The sequence below is a fragment of the Nyctereutes procyonoides genome, unplaced genomic scaffold (genome assembly GCF_905146905.1).
Source record: "Nyctereutes procyonoides isolate TBG_1078 unplaced genomic scaffold, NYPRO_anot_genome, whole genome shotgun sequence".
In the NCBI taxonomy this organism is placed as follows: Eukaryota; Metazoa; Chordata; class Mammalia; order Carnivora; family Canidae; genus Nyctereutes; species Nyctereutes procyonoides.
The window spans coordinates 34,403,222-34,422,858 of NW_026575146.1; the positions used below are offsets into that span (position 1 = coordinate 34,403,222).

Consider the following 19,637-nt stretch of genomic DNA (forward strand, 5'->3'; position numbering starts at 1 on the left):
TAGGGGCATGCGATGGGCCCTGCCATCAAAGCTTCTCTGTCTGGTTAGCACCTCGACGTGGCACTGGGCCTGGGACAGACAGGACACCGTCGGAACCAGGCATGGATGGAGGCCCTCAGACATAGGGCCCACTGGAGCCACGCAGCACTGAAAAGCAGCTGCTTTTCATACAAATATTCACTTGCTTCACGAAGTACTTCACTTTTATCTTTAGTAATTAAAAAAAAAACAGAAAAGAAAGAAAAGAGAAGAGAGAGAAGAAAAGAAAGAAAAGAAAAGAGAAAGAAAAGAAAAGAAAAGAAAAGAAAGAAGAGAAAAGAAAAGAAAAGAAAAGAAAAGAAAAGAAAAGAAAAGAAAAGAAAAGAAAAGAAAAGAAAAAGAAAAAAGGAAAGGAAAGCTCTCTTAGGCTCATTTAATCTCAGGTACTCGACAGCCAGCTGACAAGAAACCTAGAAGAATGGAGACTGCCATGTGGAGGAAGGGAGCGTGAAAAGAGACCAAGGAAAGAGTCTTTAAAAACTGAGTAAATAGGGATCCCTGGGTGGCGCAGCGGTTTAGCGCCTGCCTTTGGCCCAGGGCGTGATCCTGGAGAACCGAGATCGAATCCCACGTCGGGCTCCTGGTGCATGGAGTCTGCTTCTCCCTCTGCCTGTGTCTCTGCCTCTCTCTCTCTCTCTCTCTCTCTCTGTGACTATCATAAATAAATAAAAATTTAAAAAAAACCTGAGTAAAGAACTTTTCACCAGAACAGGCTGGTTTCTGCTCATATGGAAGAGGAAACGAGGTATGTAAGTGATGCTACCACAGGTCATCAAGCTGGCAGATGGAGGACAGGGTCTACCTGGCTTTTGTTTTGGAATTCTTAACTACAAAAAGAACCGTGTTTTCATATTTAGCTTAAAATCCCTGAAAGGTGAAATAAACTCTATCGAAGTGGGGGGGAAAAAAAAAGAAAGAAACAGTGTTCATTTCTCATAAGATTTAGGGGGAAAAAGAATTCCTGTGTTAACAGGTGGATCTTAAATCAAGTTATATAGACTTAAAAAAATTGAAACAAACTAAAGGCACAGCCTCAATATCTAACAATAAGATTTATGTATCTAATTTCTGGTACAGTGCTCAGAAAGTTAAATTGTAATCTAAGCATAAGGTTATACAGTAACAATACCTTCTCAAATGAGGACAAAAGATTAATTGGTGAGGTCCAGGGGAAAAAAATTTAATTTTGCACCAGAGACCAGAATAATTATTCAGGGACCAGTGTATTTCTTTACAAAGTGTAAATGATAGAGATTAGGTAATAAACCACTTTAATTGTGGTGTGCATATGCAATAAGATTATACAAACTATTACTATCAGAATATTAGAATATGCATGTGTGCCGATATGAAATTAATAAAATGTTAGCCTGGCCCTTGCCAAAAGCACTTCATCTTCAGACATATTTTTTCTTACCTGACACAGAAGAAGTGACCTTGCTAAAAAAGTATCAGAGGCAGCTGGGTGCCTCAGACAGTTAAGCCTCCCACTGTTGATCTCAGCTCCCCTGTCAGGTTCCTCGAGGGGCATGGAGCCTGCTTAAGATGCTCTCTCTCCCTCTGCCCCTCCCCTCACTCTAAAAAATTTTTAAAAAGCATCACTAGTCTGGTGTCACACAAGCCTCACTGGTCTCACTCCCTGAAAACCAGTTTGAGTCCCAGCACAGTTAGTTATTAGCTGTGTGAGATCTTAGGGTAAACTTCTGACATATCTGCCCTTTAACATCTTCGTATTCATAAAACAGGAATACTAATCTCACAGCCTGCCAGGATTGAGCAGGACAATGTTACAGAGCTAACTTCCTAAAGATAAATACAAATAAATGAGTAAATAAACACCAATAATTATAGTAACACAGATCCCCCACTGATATCTTAACATCAGTCCTCTTTCTTCCTCCAAGTCGAAAGTAGTTATGATCACTGATCCAAATATACAATAATCCAAGGTCAAAAACAACAACAACAACAAATCCTGGTCAAGCAGTTTTCCCAAACACCTGTCTCTTTAGGCTTAAAGTAGGACATGGTGCTTAATGCAGTGCCTCCTAACCCTTCGATGTGCTCTAGTAATAGTCTGCAAAGGTCACACCCATGATCATGTTCCTCCAGATAGGAACTGACTTTTTACTAGGCTTATAAAAATTGGGGAATTTTGCATTAAGCTTCCTGAAATTACCTTGTGATAGAGTTTTCCTTCACTTTGAACTAAATGTAAATGGCTTATTTTCTCGTGCCTATGGCATTCTTAGTTCAATGTTTCTATTATTAGAATTCTTATTTGAAACATTTATCAAGACTAGCTAAAATTAAGCTTTTAAATAAAGGTTAATTATTAAATTTACACTTTTTCGGCATTTTCCGATTTTGTTATCCCAAAAAAGTATTTCCCACTTTATTTATAAAACTGTACCCCCGGGCAGCCCGGGTGGCTCAGTGGGTTAGTGCCGCCTTCAGCTCAGGGCATGATCCTGGAGTCCCGGGATCGAGTCCCACATCGGGCTCCCTGTATGGAGCCTGCTTCTCCCTCTGCCTGTGTCTCTGCCTCTCTCTCTCTTTCTGTGTCTCTCATGAATAAATAAATAAAATTTAAAAAAAATGAAACTGTACTTCCAGTAACCTTATAAACAAAAATTAAAACTATTCTAAAATTTTAAAAACTATTTTTTCAAACAATTTCAAAACAGTACGCCGCCTGGAATTCTGAAGGCAAATTCTGAAATTGCATTGTAGACCACCTTTTCCCAACAGTAACCATACTGGAAATAAGTGTCTCCTCTCACAATTATTTGAACTCATTTGAATGCAGACATGTTTTAAGGAAATCCTGTGTCTTTCAATGCCCGCCTTATACTGTCATTCACAGGACCATCGCACACAGTTTGTATAATCTTATTGCATGTGAAGGAGAAAAAGATGGATTAAATTTCTCTTTCAGGGCTCTGTGTCAGGGCATAGCTGACAAGTAGGCTGGAAATCGGTCCCCACGCCATTTCTACTTCGACCACAATCTACACTTACCCAGCAACCCTGGTCACACAATGTTCAAATGTGATCCTTTCTGGAGTTGGCCTCTGTCCCCCAAAAAAAACAACATCTAATGCTGCCTTCTCAGCATGTGACCATCAGTGAAGCAAAAGATTTTTTTTTTCCTCCTGACTTATTAGTAAAGGGAGTAAGTCTTTAGAAGTTCTCCCGTAGAGAAGCAGGGATTTTACTCCAGTAATCCTCGTAAACCCTTTCATCCAGAAAAGTTGACTATTAACATTCATTCCATGGGCATGAAAGAACTACCACCCAGCTTCAGTTCAAGGAGTCTTAATGAGGTACAGCAAAAACTCTCAAGATTTACCAACTGGTTTTGTTTTCTTGACATGAAATTTCTTGGCATGATTTTTCATTTTAAATAGAAAGAAATGTGGGGAGCAAAAGGGCAAGGGTTCTGCCGTTAGCCATATAAAAACAATTTATTAAGGCAATGGCAAAACTTAAAGCCAATACTGTTTTTAAACTATATTTTAGAAGTTTCCTTTCTCTTTCATAAGTTTATAATTAACCTGCACAACTACTCTATAAACTTTTGCTGTTAAGAAAATAAATCGGTAGGAATAATCCACTGGTTATTCTAAAAGCCTCTGACAATGCTTATTATAAACGGTATTAAATCATATAGACCAAGTCACTTTGAAATGATGATGTAAATCAAAACCTCAGGGTAAGCCCTTAGAGAAATAATTAGAATTTATTTGAGTCGGTCTATCTTTTGGCTAACCAAACACTTGAAAAATCATCATTACGACTTACTTCAAACTATACTGCCTAGAACTACAAATACAACATCTTTAGGCTGAACAGTAGGTTATATCTGACGAGTCTTATTACTTCCTTTTTAAACATACATTTTTTTACTTACTACATGTTCATTAAATAAATTTGGAAAATGTAGGAAAATAAAAAGGAAAAACCAAAAGCACCCATGTTTCCATCAAATAAAAAAAAAATGAACCTTGTTCACTGGTTTTGGTAGAAGTGTTACAGCAAAAATTAAATACTTGATAATACTTTTAACAGGACTAGCCTAGTAAATATGGTAATAAAGAGTTAAAACACTTCCACCATCTATCTTTAAAAGTCGGTCTTTTCTTTGTAGCCTACTGCAAACATGTCCATGAAAACACCACATTGTTTTGTGACAAATAATGAGAAATTCCTCTGCTTTTCTGAGGGATATTTAATGTAAATGAATCCACTGACCTTAAGTGTGTCTCTGTTTGCATCAGGCAGGAGGATGACAAGAAGGTTCAAAGCCTGGAGTTGTTGCTTCCTGGTTGGAAGATCTGCAGACAGATTAAATAAATCTGAACTCTTTACCAAACCTTTTTTTTTAATATCCTTTTTTCATTTTGTAAGAAAAAAGTTATTTGGCACAAACATGACTATGAAATGTAAGACACAACAACCGAGCAGCGAGCATTCTTGAGAGTGTGTTCGAGAGAGATGAGGACAAGCAGCTGCTGCGTTAGAGCTTTCTCTCTCTCCGAATGCTCACTTCCAACTGTGATCATATGATGAGCGGCCTTATGTTTGCAGACACACAACAGTGCTTTGGAAATCATTTCAACTTCTGTGTGATAATTATTCCCCAATGAAGAGACACAGAAAGTTGGACCTCCCGTGGTACGGGGTCAGGGGGCATCTGCAACTGTGAAGTTTGTTTCTTCACTGGTGAGTGGACAAATCCCATGGTAAGGGCCCATCGATTCCAAGAGGAATATGTAACACTGAGCCCGGAACACAGTAAATGCTCAATAAATGTCTGTGGAATGAATCAGAAAACCAACTCACAATGACTGAGTCCAAGAGGTACATTATTATCATGGATATTTATCATTTTTAATAGCCCTTAACCCCTGTAAGTAATACACCTGGATATCTGGAGTCATTCTGGTACTTTGCTCTTTCGGAATCAATTTGTCCTTGAACCAATAATCAAAGAGTGTATGCAAAATAGCATAACTTAACCATTAAAAATATTTTAAACACAAGGTGATTTCAGTCATGTCTCCCCCAGAAATTCTGAAGAAATATGATATGAGATGATACATGGGAATCATCTCAACAATACACGCTTTAAGAATAGCCTGGAAAACAATAGAATATCATTCAGCTGTTAAAAAAAAAAACAATGAATGAAATCTTGCCATTTGCAACAACATGAATGGACCTTGAGGGCATTATACTAAGTAAAATAAGACAAAGACAAATACAGATGATTTCAGTTCTATGTGGGATCTTAGAAAACAAACAACAAAAACTAAGATCATAGATACAGAGAACAATTGGTAGAAGCTGCAGGGAGGGGGGTGGGAAGGGGGTCAAAAGGTACACCTTTCAGTTATAAAATAGCTAGGTTATGGGGACACAATGTACAGCACGGTGACTACAGTTGATAACAACATACTGCACACTTGAAAGTTGCTTAGAAAGTTGATCTTAAAAGTTCTCATCACAAGAAAAAAAATTCTGCAAGAGCGTGCGGTGATGGGTGTTGACCTGACGTACTGTGATGATCCTTTCCCGATATACACAAATATTGAACCATTATTTGTACATTAAGAATGTAGTTCGGGCAGCCCCCGTGGCGCAGCGGTTTGGCGCCGCCTGCAGCCCGGGGTGTGATCCTGGGGACCCGAGATGGAGTCCCACATCGGGCTCCCTGCATGGAGCCTGCTTCTCCCTCTGCCTGTGTCTCTGCCTCTCTCTCTCTGTCTCTATGAATAAATAAATTTAAAAAAAAATGTAGGTCAATTATATCTCCATTAAAAAAAAAATGGAATAGCCTGGAACAGTTCTGGTGGACACTGTCGCTCACCGTAATCATCAGCAGTGACACCCTTTCCCTCTCATGGTGTCTCAGGTTGGAAGTTAAAAATATGGTCATTAGAATATGTTGATGGCATTTTTCCTTTTTTTGATGCCCTCCAGGACTCAAGGGAATAACGACAGCAGTACGTAAACCTCCTAAGATCTCTGTGTTCACCGGAAAAGAATCAAGAACCGATGGAGACGTTAACTTGGAGCTTGCCCAGGACCACAAAATGGCAAGATGTACGAAGTCTGCAACCCCCCTCCGTGGAGGCAGCCAAGTAGTTTGTTCCGTGTTTCTGCATGGCAATCTCAGAACTTAATTTTTCAGGAAAATAATCACTGCCTGTGCCACATCTCCTGTGCTCTTATGATAACTGTTAATCCGCAGCTTCTCCAGTAAGTGTTGCTTTTAACACTTGGCAAGAAAAACATATCAGATCTGACATGACTCATCCTATTACACAAGAAATGTGAAGTTCCAGGCTTAACAAGAAAATGCATTGTATTGCTGACTGGGCGTGCAATCAACCTGCCCCTGAGGGGAGCGGCCTATCATCCCTGTAGGGGGAGATGCGCATTCGCGGAGGCCGAGGCCATGGTCCACCAGGGTGGACCAGTGGATGCGGTTCTGTTCTCTGTGCTGTGGGGTGGTCGGTGTGGGCGGCGGGAGAGGGCGCTTACCCTGGACAGCCTGGAAGGCCCTGAGGTACTCTACGCTGAGCAGCGGCTGGGGCAGCTCCCGGATGAAGAGCTTCAGCAGGCTGGCTGCATCGTGCTGCTTGACACTTTCCCAATTAAAAGTCCCTTCGTAGAACTTTGCTTCTAGTTCTTGGCAAAGATTCTGAAAGGCAGAAGGAAAAAAAAAAAAGAAGAAGAAGAAGAAGAAGCTACCAGTAAGTGTGGGTTTTTTTTTTCCTCCTGCTGAGCCCGTGATGCTACTCTTCCCGCTTTACAAGAGATTCTACTCTTCGGAGAAGAACCTGGAAGAACTAAGAGGTCAACAGTTCCCTGTCACTCAGAAAAATACAACCCTGCCAGGTGTACTTGACCATCGAAACCTTCCACCCCAGGCCGCAAAACCCGAGACCGTAGACATTTTCCTGAGGGCGTGACAGACCTCACGCAGCAAAGGTCTAACTAGAAGATTCCTTAAGACGGCCCCTGCATGTGGGGGCTTGGCTTAAGAATACTCCAATTTTTCATTCAATCATTAAAAATCACTTTTAAAAACTCTGTTTTAAATCGCCCAGGAGCACATTCCGTGACAATATGGGTCCTCAGTCTCGGGCCTAGGGCAGGAGGCCACCTCCGACCGGTCACCTGGGAAATGGAAGAGGCCAGATTCCACAGCAGGTGAGGCCTGAAAACCCCTCAGGGCGCCTGCCTCGGCGCAGAGGGGCGCAGAGGATCGGGCGGCCGCACGGAATGAGAGGCAGCGGCGCTACCGAGGATGCAGGTCTGCCAAGCTATTAGCAGTCACTTTAGCTTCACAGTGACTGTTTCCCACAGGCCTCTTGGCTGTGGCATAAATCCTATTAGGTTAGAAATCCTTCCAAGCTCCTGTCACGTCCTTGATGATTTTAACTGTTCTCCCGAAGAAGGTTCTTCGTTTTTCTGGTGAGGTGGAAACCTATTGCACTCTGCTCTTCCCTACGCAGCTCCATCCTCTCCTCCACCTGGCACAGCCCGACCAACAGAGGTGAGCCCAGATGGGGGATGGTGAAGGGACAGTCCGGAGGGGGCAGGGGGGACGGCAACGGAAGGGAAGGAGGGAGGGACGTAGAGAGTAAGGAGGAGGACGGAAGGGGGGAGAAGAGAGGAGAGTACAAAAAATTGGGGGAGAAAGACCACCCAAAACTCTGCGTATTAGGTTTAAATTATGTACAAGGAGCCGCTGTGGCCTGACGGGGCTGAGGCAACGGGCGCTGCCAAGTCCACTGAGCCACCTTCTGAGGAGTCCCGGGAGCTGAGCTCGGCGGCCGCCGTCCCGCCACACATGGAGAGCGCGCCTGTGTTCAGACCGTGGGCGGCGGGTGCCGGCCCAGGGGGGTGTCACGCTGCGGGAGTCAGTGCTGCAGCCGCAGGACCCGAGGGTTCCAGCCCGTGGGGATGCAGGTCGTGCCTCGTCCCTCTCAGACTCCGGTTCTCTGCAGGACAACGCGCTCTTCATCGGGGTTCGCCCCACAGTCTCTCGCTGCCCTAGGTGTCCGCGGAGGGCTGACACATGGCGCCTTAGCAAAGCTCCACGGGTCGCAGCACGGCCTCAGGGACCTCGCAGGGGCAGGCGGACAACCCGGGCACCAGAGCAGTGAGTGTGTGAGCGGGGCCGTCTGGCTGCTCAAACCCAGGGCGCTGACGCGACTGTGTGGTGGGAGCCCCGCGGCCTCCGGTTCTGGCCTCCGGTTCCGAGGCTGAGGAGGCCCCTCGGCCCCGCTCCCCACCTGACGAGGCCCCTTGGGCCCCGCTCCCCACCTGAGGCACCCCCTCGGGCCTGCTCCTCACTGAGGAGGTCCCTCAGGCCCGGCTCCCCACTGAGGAGGTCTCTCGGGCCCCGCTCCCCACTGAGGAGGCCCCTCGGCCCCGCTCCCCACTGAGGAGGCCCCTCGGGACCTGTTCCCCACCTGAGGAGGCCGGCGGCCTGTCCCTCTGGCCTGTCCCTCCGTCGCAGCCCCCCCCTCCCCCAGCTCCCCACGCCCAGCCTCAGCCCATCACATGTTGACTCCTGTTTTGCCTCGGTCAGGAGGGAGCAGCGGCGGCTCTGCGGGTCCTGTCCATTGGCACCTCGGGGAGCCCAGCAAGGCCGCTGGGCCCCTTGGCCTCTCTGCTCACCAGAGCCTTACTCCCGCTACCCGGCCACTCTGAAGGACATGGACTCCCCCACAGAGGTCGGCAGGGGCTCCCGGAGTGTACTTGGCCCCGGGCCTGGAGGCCTCCCCATAGGCGGTGTCTCATGGGGCAGCCATGGTCTCGAGGACCGCGCTTACCCGGATTCTCGTGGCGGCCCCGGGGATCCTCAGCAGGCCTTCCGTTTCCAAGCCTCCCTCCTCGATTCGAGCAATCAGCTGCGAATAAACAGAAGAACGTTCTCACTCGGCAACTCGTTTCCACCCGTTTCCACCTATTTCCACCCTGACACGGGCTCGTCCCACACAAACACCCGCACGGCCGCCCTGGGAGCCGCCTCTACCGCGGCCACAGCCCCAAAGCTCCAGGTGGAGCTTGGAAAAGCGGGGGGACTCCTAGGTCCCCCCCCCGCCCTCCCCGGGCCGAGACTGGAGATGCCCATGGTTTAAGAGCCACCACAACCACCCGTGCTTCTGCTTTTCCAGAAACATACATCCTGCAGTCAAATAAATCTTAGGAAATTCCAGGATTTGCACACTTACATCTCCTTTTTGGTTTGTTTGAAAGGATTATTTATGGTCTGAAGGAAAAAACAAGAACAAAACGAAACAAAACACCCGTTTGCAAATACTCATTTTTAAGCTTTTCAGCTTTTAGTCGTAACCCAAGATAAAAATCAGTTCCCATAGAGGGCTTCTAAATCACACCTGATACCCAGCGAGTGCACACGGATCTAGCTCCAGAACCCCATTTAAAAAAAAAAGGAAACAAAGATTTTTGCAGGAACCCACAAGAAAAAAGGCAAACAGAGAAATGACAACGACACTGTTGGAAGGTAGTAAGAGGATTAAAAAGTGGTTAATTCTTGGCAGAATAATCTTCCAACTGAAATATGTATTCTCTGGGTGGGGCGCAAAGGCTTTAGGGGAAACTCTGTTATTTTAGGGAAATCAATCTCCTTGTCCTCAAGTTAAATATAAGGCAATTACCTAGCCTCACATAGCTGTTCCTCCCACCACGCACCCCCGCCCCAGAACAAAAGACAGACCTACTCTTCACTCATCCCCAAATTTGCTATGATCTCTCCACACACCCTTAAATGCATAAAATCTTCCAGAGTGCCAAAGGATGTAAAATTTTATTTTTTTCCAGGGAAACTTCCTTTAATGATTTACCAAGGCTCTATAAACTACATAAAGCTTACCGTTTCTCCCTTGCTTATAAAAGTGTCTATTAGGAGCAAACCAAGGTATCATAAACTGAGGTCTTTTGACCTTTGTCTAGATGCTCTGAAATCATATAGATTGTAGCATGTAGACACTGGAAGGGAGGCAATTTTTCTTTAATGACCTCATCTTTCCTATCCCTGGATTACAGCCAAAGAATGCACTGATCTTCAGGGAGTCAGGTAGGAATAAAGCAAAGAGTAGTTTTGAAATTCCCCTAAGGATTATTATTAGCTAAAGAAAGAACTATCTCTGGCCAGTCAAAGCAGTGCATGATTTTTAAAAATTCAACTAGAATGTTTCCCAAGACCACACTTTTCAAGTTACTCTAGATAATAAACCGAGGCAGAAAAACTTTACACGAATTATTTTAGATTAGATAGGCATTATTCAATAAAGGATTTAAAACCAAACTTATCAAATAATATCATGCAAAATTTATTCAATGTTTGAACAATCTTTTTTATTTCATCTTATAAAATGTTTAAAATGATCTATTAGCAAAAAATAAAATTCTATGCCAGCTGCTAGAACAAATTAGTTTTTAGCAATAGTATATGACTTTCAAATTTTCATTAAATATACAGGGAAAATGGATGATTTCTAAATAACTGAATAAGAGTGAGTTCTGAATTTTTATATTTCTTTTTATTACTCTCTTATCTGGAATACTAGCATTCCATAAATACATACATATATATATATATTACCTGAAACCATGCCATGTGTTTTTTCATATTTCTCATTTTAACATTTTTAGCCACATTATATTGCATTATTAAAATATAAATAATAAATACTTTATAGCTCTCCTTTTATTTTCAAGACTTAAAGATGGAAAATAACTATATTGATCTATATATTTTAATCATGCTCTTTTTTAGTAATTTATCTCACAAGGGACATTGCAGAATTTATCAGTAATGTTCACAGCATTTCCTAAGATTCCATACTTATATATGAATTTATGAATTGAAAATGAAGTCAGAAGTTTTGGACACAAATTATCTTTGATTTGGCTGAATAGTTTAACAGTGAGAACAGAATTTGCTAATTTGTCAGAATTTCTCTACAGGTAAAAATTAAGAGTATTTTATTTCCCTAACTTATTCTGAGAATATGGTTTAAACAGTGTGCCTCTGAACAAAAACGAGACAAACAAGAAAATCGGGATCCCTGGGTGGCGCAGCGGTTTGGCGCCTGCCTTTGGCCCAGGGCGCGATCCTGGAGACCTGGGATCAAATCCCACGTCGGGCTCCCGGTGCATGGAGCCTGCTTCTCCCTCTGCCTGTGTCTCTGCCTCTCTCTCTCTCTGTCTGTGACTATCATAAATAAATAAAAAAAATTTATAAAAAAAAAAAAACAAAAAACAAGAAAATAGGTAAAATTCACAGGTACTAGATAAGCTTTGTTAAAGCTCTTTTTTGGGGTATAACTCTTAATAAATGAGAAAGTATAATCCTTTAAAATCTAGTAATAAACCTTTTTGCAAGTTAGTGATTTCCAATTATTTCCTTTGTACAAAATTGAGGAAAAACCTAATTGAGGTGACAGTTGATCAATCAAAAAAAAATCTTTCAAAAAAAATATCTTTCAATGATAGATCACTGTGATTTTTTCAGTGAATTCAGCTTATAATTCAGAGGGGATGCAAATAGAGGAGTGTTATCTAACAGTAAACTCTTTAGACTCTCTTCTATTTTTCATGTGAACAAAAAAATCTTTAAGGCTGTTACCTAACAACTTCAAACTGGTTGGAAACCTGAGTCTTCAGAATATTGAAAAGACCAGAAATGTAAAATGACTAAACAAATAAGAAAACAATTTCCAGAGAAAATGATACGGACTGCATGCAAACCTCAGCCTGATTAGGAGACCTCCCTAAATTTTTGTGAAGACCAAAACTTACTCTTCACTAATGTGATGATGAATTTGATAAAGTCAAGAGGGACACATCACTGGTTTCTTTTTTTTGGTCAAACACCAATCTAGACGTTACTGTGAAGGTATTTTTGTAAATGTAATGAACATTTAAAGCAGTACATTTTGAGTAAAGCGAAGTACTCTACATAATGTGAGCAGTCTTCATCCAGTCGGTTGGGGGACTTAACAGCGAGGACTGAGGTTTCCCAAAGAAGCAGCACTTCTGCCGCAAGACTGCAACATGGAAAGCCTACAGGAGTTTCCAACCTACACATGTTGGACTCAACATTGTAACATTAACTCTTGCCCAAGTTTCCAGCCTCTGGACAGCTCTATTTCACACTTGCCAGTCCCCGCTCTTGCGTAAGCCAATTCTCTAAAAGAAATCTCTCTATACGAACATGGCTGAGCATATGCGCGCTCGCACGCACACATGTTACTGGTTGTTTTGTTGGAGAACCCATGTCTACTGGGAAAGGATACTGCTGAGATCCTTGCCTTGCACAGTCATCTGTGGTGGTTACATGCACCTTTTACTCAAATTAATATGAATATCTGGCCCACATTTGTCAGCGCCTCCCAGCTAATCACAGGCCCTGTTGAGCACTCTCCACACAGATACAAGCTCTGTAGGCAGTGGCTGGCAGAGGCTGCTAAGTAGAGCAACGTTCTTCAGGAGAAACGATGAGAGACATAGATGGATGTGATGGGGACCATGAGAAATAATGGAATCAGAGCTTAGTAGGTAAGATAGCTAATGACCAGTTTGGAATAACGGAGGCATCAGTGCCAAGTAGACAGAGCTTTATTCAGTATTGAATGAGTTTGTTGAGCCAGTCAGTCATGAACATTCCTACTGCCACTCTCTGTATGCCCTGAATGTTCAGAAATTGTAATGCGCTGGGGCCGCATAGTCCGTAACAGGGGACTTGGGTAGTCCGTAACGGATCTGACCTACCTTCCTCCCTGTGCATTCTTGCCTTTTATCACACGTTTCTGAACAATGATGGCTCAGAGATTAGACTGAAATTTTTATATTGCCATAGATAATCCCCTTATGAATAACTGAGTGTTGATGACACCAGTGACTTGATAGTTTAGCAATCACTTTCTGATTCTGTTTTATGGTTTCTTTGCCTACTTTGGAAGTAGGCATTGGTAAATTAAGTTGGACATCCTCACTGTAAATAGGAAAGCTTGGGAAATACATAAAGGCATGAAATATTCATGAGGATGCAATTCCCTAGAAATTTATAAGCAGTTCCCACTCCTGTGTATTATAGAAGCGAAATCTCAATTATACAAAGCTAACTAATATAAGACAGGAAAACGATGCCAGGTAATCACAGTTAGAGTAATACCACAGAAAACATCACCATGAAATAAAAATTATAAGCCCTTGAAACAAATTTGTTTCCTGAATAGGAAATCAAAGTACAAAATAAAAAGCACATCAATTGGAAAACTGTATTATAAATATTATGAATGCCTAAAGAGAAAAAAAAACTTCTATTAGTTTAAGTATGTTCTCTCCAAGCTGACCCACTTAGGCCTACTTACTTTTTGAAATATCAAGGGTATTCGAGTTCCTGGTACTTTCCTCTGATCGTGTTCCAACAACACTGTCAGTGGAATACAAAAAAGGCCAGAATCTGCAACAAAAAATAAAATTTCTTTCTTTCATCCATCTATAAAATACTAATACAAAAAAGGCGTCAGATTTCTGATATTGTCATTCAAACAAACAACTATTTATTGGGCCCCTAATAAGTGGATGCCATTGTCCAGCCATTAATTATACACATTTTAATAGGAAAGTCTTGGTCTTATATAGCAATCTAGCAAGAAAAGACAGCTAAGCAAATGAGGGCAAATGATCACCAAAATAATTAGAAAAGTTAAACTGTCCTATAAGAGAAATAGTGCCATGGAGTCTGTGAAATATGCAAATAATTTACTAGAGGTAATCAAATTAAAAGTTTTAGCGAAAGCAAATATTACTCATCTCTTCCATAGTTAATTAACATTCAACATTCTACAATACAGAAAAATATAAATGTTTGTTTTTTGAGAAATCAGTCAACATTATGATCTTGTTCTACAAATGTTTTAAAATCTTTAGGAAATAGAGACACTCGGTAGTCTTAAATTGAAATTTATAGTTGCATATATTTGGGGATAACTCCAGAAAAAATGAAAGGTAATAGTTTATAATTTTTCTACGTTAAAATCACAGGCCTTCAGTCTGGTGTGAGCATAGCTCCTGCATAGCACCTCCCACCCCACCCCCATCACTAAATGAAGTGCAATACACATCATCAGGGGAGATATAGATCATTTGTGAACAAGGAAAAGGGGGAATTGTATTGGGGAGTGAGGACACTGGAAACTGACACTCAATAGAGATGCCATTCAAGAGAATACCAGTAACCTTATAACTTGTAGCTTAAGAATTATGAAAAAAGGGTGCCTGGGTGGCTCAGTCAGTTAAATGTCTGCCGTTGGCTCAACGTGATCCTGGAGTCCTGGGATCACCTGCACAGGGATCCCTGCTCAGTGCGGAGTCTGCTTCTCCCTCTCCCAGTCCCCCCACTTGTGCTCGTTCAATCCTAAAAAGAATCATGAAAAAAAGTAACCTTCAAAAATATTAAGAGTCCAGTTGATGAATTTATTAGATGAGATGCAAAAATATTTAAGAAACAGAAAGAAAATCTATTCTGTTAATAGCTGTACTCTTAATGAGAATAGCTTAATATTTCTCTCTCTGCTAGGAAGCAATTCTAAAACATAAAAAAGCCTCTCTAAGCCATTTTAAAAGTCCTAAGCACTGAGTCACAGCTATTTAAATTATATTTCTATTTTATATTTGGCAAAGGCTTTGTGACAAGCTTCTGAAAAAACATCTAAAGTCTTTCATTATCCATAATGGCCTTGCGAAAAATCAGAAGCACCATTTAACTCAGAAATTCACCATCCCAAGCCTTAAGCTATAATACTCAGTGGAACTCAGCACAGAATGAGCTCTTCTGGGGCCCAGCATGGGAGAGAGGACCTTGAGGGAAGGTATACTTCAGTCCTACAGAGAAATTGCCTCTAAAACGTAAATCAGGTGAAGACATGTCTTTATTAATGTTACCATAGCAACTTGAGAATCCTCATTCTTGGTATCTCTTTAGGAGAGAACTTAAAAGTTAGAGAAGAGGTCAGAGATTCCTAAACAGTTAAACTTTGTTAATAGAGAATTATCTGCATTTCCAGATCAATAAAATCTTAGATAAAAACCAAGGAGGTGTCTGTTCTCTATCACATTATAAAAAATAAAGTCCGCTTATATAATGGGTAAAGCACAAAGCTTACAAAAGGAAAACTGTGTATCTCCACAATGAGTATAATTTAGTGGTATTATGGGTCACATGGTATGATTTTCTTCATAAAGAATGTTTTTGCAAAACAGTTAAAAGTAGAATAAAAATGAGCACAGGGACAGGCCGCTAACTATCCTATGTATTTCCTATCAAATAAATAAGCAAAAAGTCATTGATCAGTAGCAACAATCTTAAAGTCATTTTTCAAGATCTGATTTTAGAAATAAAGAAGTTTATGTACCAAATGTATTTTTATTTTTTTAGAGATTTTATTTATTTATTCATAAGAGACACAGAGAGAGAGAAAGAGAGAGAGGCAGAGACACAGGCAAAGGGAGAAGCAGGCTCCATGCAGGGAGCCCAACGTGGGACTTGATCCTGAGACCCCGGGGTCACACCCTGGGCTGAAGGTGGTGCTAAACTGCTGAGCCACCCGGGCTGTCCACCGAAATGTATTTTTACTTTTTTTTTTTTTTAAGATTTTATTTAGTTATTCATGAGAGATACAAAGAGAGGCAGAGACACAGGCAGAGGGAGAAGCAGGCTCCCTGTGGGGAGCCTGATGTGGGACTTGTTCCCAGGACCTTAGGATCATGACCTGAGCTGAAAGCAGACTCAACCACTGAGCCCCTCAGGCGCCCCCCAAATGTATTTTTAAACGTAGTTTTCAAAGGAGACAGCACTTAAGATTCCCCAATTCAAAAAAAAAAAAAATTTCCTTAATTCAGAATTTCCTTCCAATGCAATTAAATATTTGATTATCTCCTTATTTTCTATAGTCTGGAGAGTAGCACACAGTTTTAAAGTTACAAAATTTTGAAGGCAGTATTTTAGAATCTGAATTTTAGATATATTCAAGTGTTTGTGTTTCCCCCTCTGAGAATACTGCAAAGAAGCCAAGTTCCTCTTTGCTACTTTTGAACTAAATCCAACTGTTTTGTTTTTAATTTCAAAATTACCTTTTGTTTTGATTTTCACAGCTTTTTGTTGCTTCAATTCAACACCCAATACGTCATAGAGGGCAGTCAGCTCAATCAGGGCTAAGCGGCAAACTTTCTTCATATCCTGGGGTGCTAGGTCACCAATCCTGGTGGTGCCTGTTTTGTCTTTTGGCAATCTGAAATTCTAAAATAAACACCATTAACAGAGTAAAGGCTTAGAGTGTCTATGCCCATTTTTAGTGAAAGACGACAAAATTCTAACTATAGAAAGCGAGTAAAGGTTTAGAGTGTCTACGCCCATTTTTAGTGAAAGACGACAAAATCGTAACTATAGAAAGCAGCTGTACGCAGGGTAGCAACAGTGAAAGCTGTGACAAAATTTCTCCAGTCAGAATGAAGAGCCATCTTGTCATGATGATGACCCTCACACCTGCAGGGAGTCAGTACGTGGAGTCCCACAGACAATGTGACCACACTATGTAGTAGGCACACTGATCCCAGGAGCTAAGAGGACAGTAGAGCTGAAGGAGAAAGAGAACTCTAGTTATTGACCTTCCAGAACAAAGGAAGATTAGAAGTCAAGAGAAACTATGAGGAAGAAGAGGAGGAAGAGAAAGCAGACTAATAGCCATGAGTGAGTACAGCACTGGGGTGACAGGGAGCATGGGGTACCAGCAGCCTGAAGCCTGAAGGCCTACCAGGCATCTCGTAATAATCGGGCAATTGTTTAACTACTTGTTCTGTAAATGGCAGACGGAAAGAGCAGAGGAAAAGGGAAGGAGGACGGGAAAGGAGGAAGGAGGTAGGCATAGCTTGAGGCGGGAGGAAGGAGGAACAGGTGGAGCAGGGAGGGGGTGACGAGGAGAGGACGGGGAGGAAGGCCACCTAATTCAGAGGGCTGCTGTGGGGTGTAAATGCCTGGCACTTCCCAAGCACCCATATATGGTTGCTATTGTTATCACTTTCACCATTGAATAAAAAGACTTAAAGAACCTACCATCACAGGCAAGTAAGTGGTATTTTGTTGTTTTCTGCCTTTTGCAAATATTATCTACTACCTACTCAGCCACTTTTAATATTAAATACATTAAATATAAGAAAACAAACCAGAAAGCAAAAACATTAATTTCTCTAATATATTGAAGACAAATTACAGTCCCACTGTATTTACTGACTACTAAAACTATGATCATTCTCCAATGGTTTGATTAAAAAAAAAAAAGGTTATAGAGGTTATATCTTTTGGGTTTACCCTTGACTTCCTCATTTAATGGCCAAGGATGTTCAACTGGTTCCCTTTTATTTCCCTTTACTTTGCTGCTTTTTCTTTTCTTTTCTTTTCTTTCTTTTCTTTTTTTTTTTTTTTTTTTTTTTTTACCATATCGTTAACACTTCCTGGTGTAAGATTCAGTGTAAAAGACATGTCTTAGAGCAGTTCTCAAAGCAAGGCCCAGGGAACCACGAAGTTACCTAACACACTTTCAAGGAGCCTATGAGGTCAAAACTGTTTAATAATTAATCCTAAGACATTATTTGCCTTTTTCACTCCTATTCTCTCATGATAGTACAGTGGAGTTTTCCAAAAGTATAAGATAGGTGCTTTTGCAACAGATTGACTACAGATGTAGGTGTGAGCATCCAACTGACTTCTACTAAAGTGAGACACTGGAGTTGCTATAATGAAAGACCATAACACGCTTCTTACTAATTTTTAGAAAATATGACTATTTCTCATGAAAACTAATATTTATGTTAATCATAATATTTTACTTAAAGTGGTTTAATTTTTAAATTTCTCGCTTTTAATTTCTAATATGGTACATATCCATAGGCATAACTGACATAAACAAAACCTCTACTCCCACAGTCTTCGTGGTTTACTTATCAAGATAAATTATTCTGTAGTCTCCATATTCATGTTACATAGTTCAAGAACACAGGCCAGTGACAAACTTCCATGAAATTCAAATTAAGAAATTCTTCACTTTCCAAAATCATCTACAGTGGTCTTGTTCATCTCCTCAAAATCTTTCGTGAAATCATAATTTCTGTACAACTATGTGTAGATCTTCTTTCTTGGTTCGGCCACAGCATACTTCCACAGAGCTGCAAAGTCCAGGGAGACAACAAATGCCCCGAAAACAGGAAATCACAGATTTCTTGGCCAGAAAGCCTTGTGTCTGGGGTTTTGTCAAAGTGCTGGAAGCCATGGTAGTTACTGTTCTCAATCCCAACATCCTTCTTGCCTGGTGCAACAAAGGCTTTTTGAAGTCCTCAATGCTTTTTAAGAGCCTGAAGGTGTTATGAGACTACACTGTTTAAGCATCATTGTCTTAGAGCATTTCCCAAAACTACAACTTCAGGCAACTGAGCAGCTCAATCCTCTCAAGCAAACTCAACTTCAAGGAGAACCTCCCACAGTTCTTCACAGAAGCTTCCTCTATAGAATCTGCTATAGTTTTAAGAAGAGTCCACTATAGGACAAAACAGGTCCTTAACTTTTCACAATACATTTTTTCCTTATGAGAACACAAAATGAAACAGCAATAGGTATCATTAAATATGCTAAGTGAATTTCCAGGGTAAGTGTTAAACGGTGCAGCACATCGGGGTTGAGAGCTGAGAGCCAGACTGCAGGTGGCCAGTCTTGTCTCCATCACTTACTAGCTATGTGACCTTCGGCAAATTACATTCTCTCTGCACTGCCTCAGCCACTTCATCTGTAAAATGGGAATAAGAGCAGAACCTGCTCAGGAAATGTTAAGTGTTATTACTACATTTCTCTCATGGAGCCTTTTCAATAATCTCAAGATTTCATGCCTTTCCCTTTCTCCTAAATATTACTGTAAGGTAAGGGGGGAAATGGTAAGGCTAATACTCTTATTTGATAAATGGTTTTTTATCCTATTCTGCAAAAGTCCCCTTTGGTAAGAATTATTATAGCAGAGAAATGAGGCTTACTATTACTAGTAAGAGTAAATATGGCCACATAGCCAGTGACAAAGTAAGGATGCAAATTTAGATCTTCTAGATCCTAAATTCAGGAATAACCCCATTCTGCTCTGTTCCATTTTCCCAGCACAGCATGAATGGAGAAGTCTAGGTTGGTCAGTACTGATATAGGACTGTGAGCCCCTCGGTCTCCCCACTGTACCACAGGCCTGGCACACTGGAGGTGTCCTGTTCCAGTCTAGTCGATGAATGAAGACACACATGCTACAGGGAGACGAGCAGAGCATCAAGCTCTGGGAGGTGCGGTGCCACTGGCTGGAAGCTTCCTCATTGTCCTGTGATTCATACTGAGCTCCACTTTCAAAATCACACAAAACTTTTCATTATCTTCTGTCCTGGCCCCACAGTTCTGCTAATCGCATTGTTTCCTGCAGGGCTGAACCAATCCTATTTATCAACCTTTTTTTTTTATAAGTTCT

The 19,637-nt window shown here is 41.4% G+C and overlaps 1 protein-coding gene across 2 annotated transcripts in view; it reads right to left on the reverse strand.

Moving 5' to 3' along the window:
- The window catches only part of ARHGAP18 (Rho GTPase activating protein 18), a 120,146-nt gene that overhangs the window by 20,078 nt on the left and 80,431 nt on the right, over positions 1-19,637 (reverse strand). For both annotated transcript variants that reach the window (XM_055310765.1, XM_055310766.1), the window contains 5 exons: positions 16,225-16,390; positions 13,461-13,552; positions 8,892-8,969; positions 6,589-6,748; positions 4,294-4,376 (listed from right to left, as the gene is read on the reverse strand). In XM_055310765.1, the coding sequence (XP_055166740.1) occupies positions 4,294-4,376; positions 6,589-6,748; positions 8,892-8,969; positions 13,461-13,552; positions 16,225-16,390 (579 nt within the window). The remainder of the gene's footprint in view (positions 1-4,293; positions 4,377-6,588; positions 6,749-8,891; positions 8,970-13,460; positions 13,553-16,224; positions 16,391-19,637) is intronic.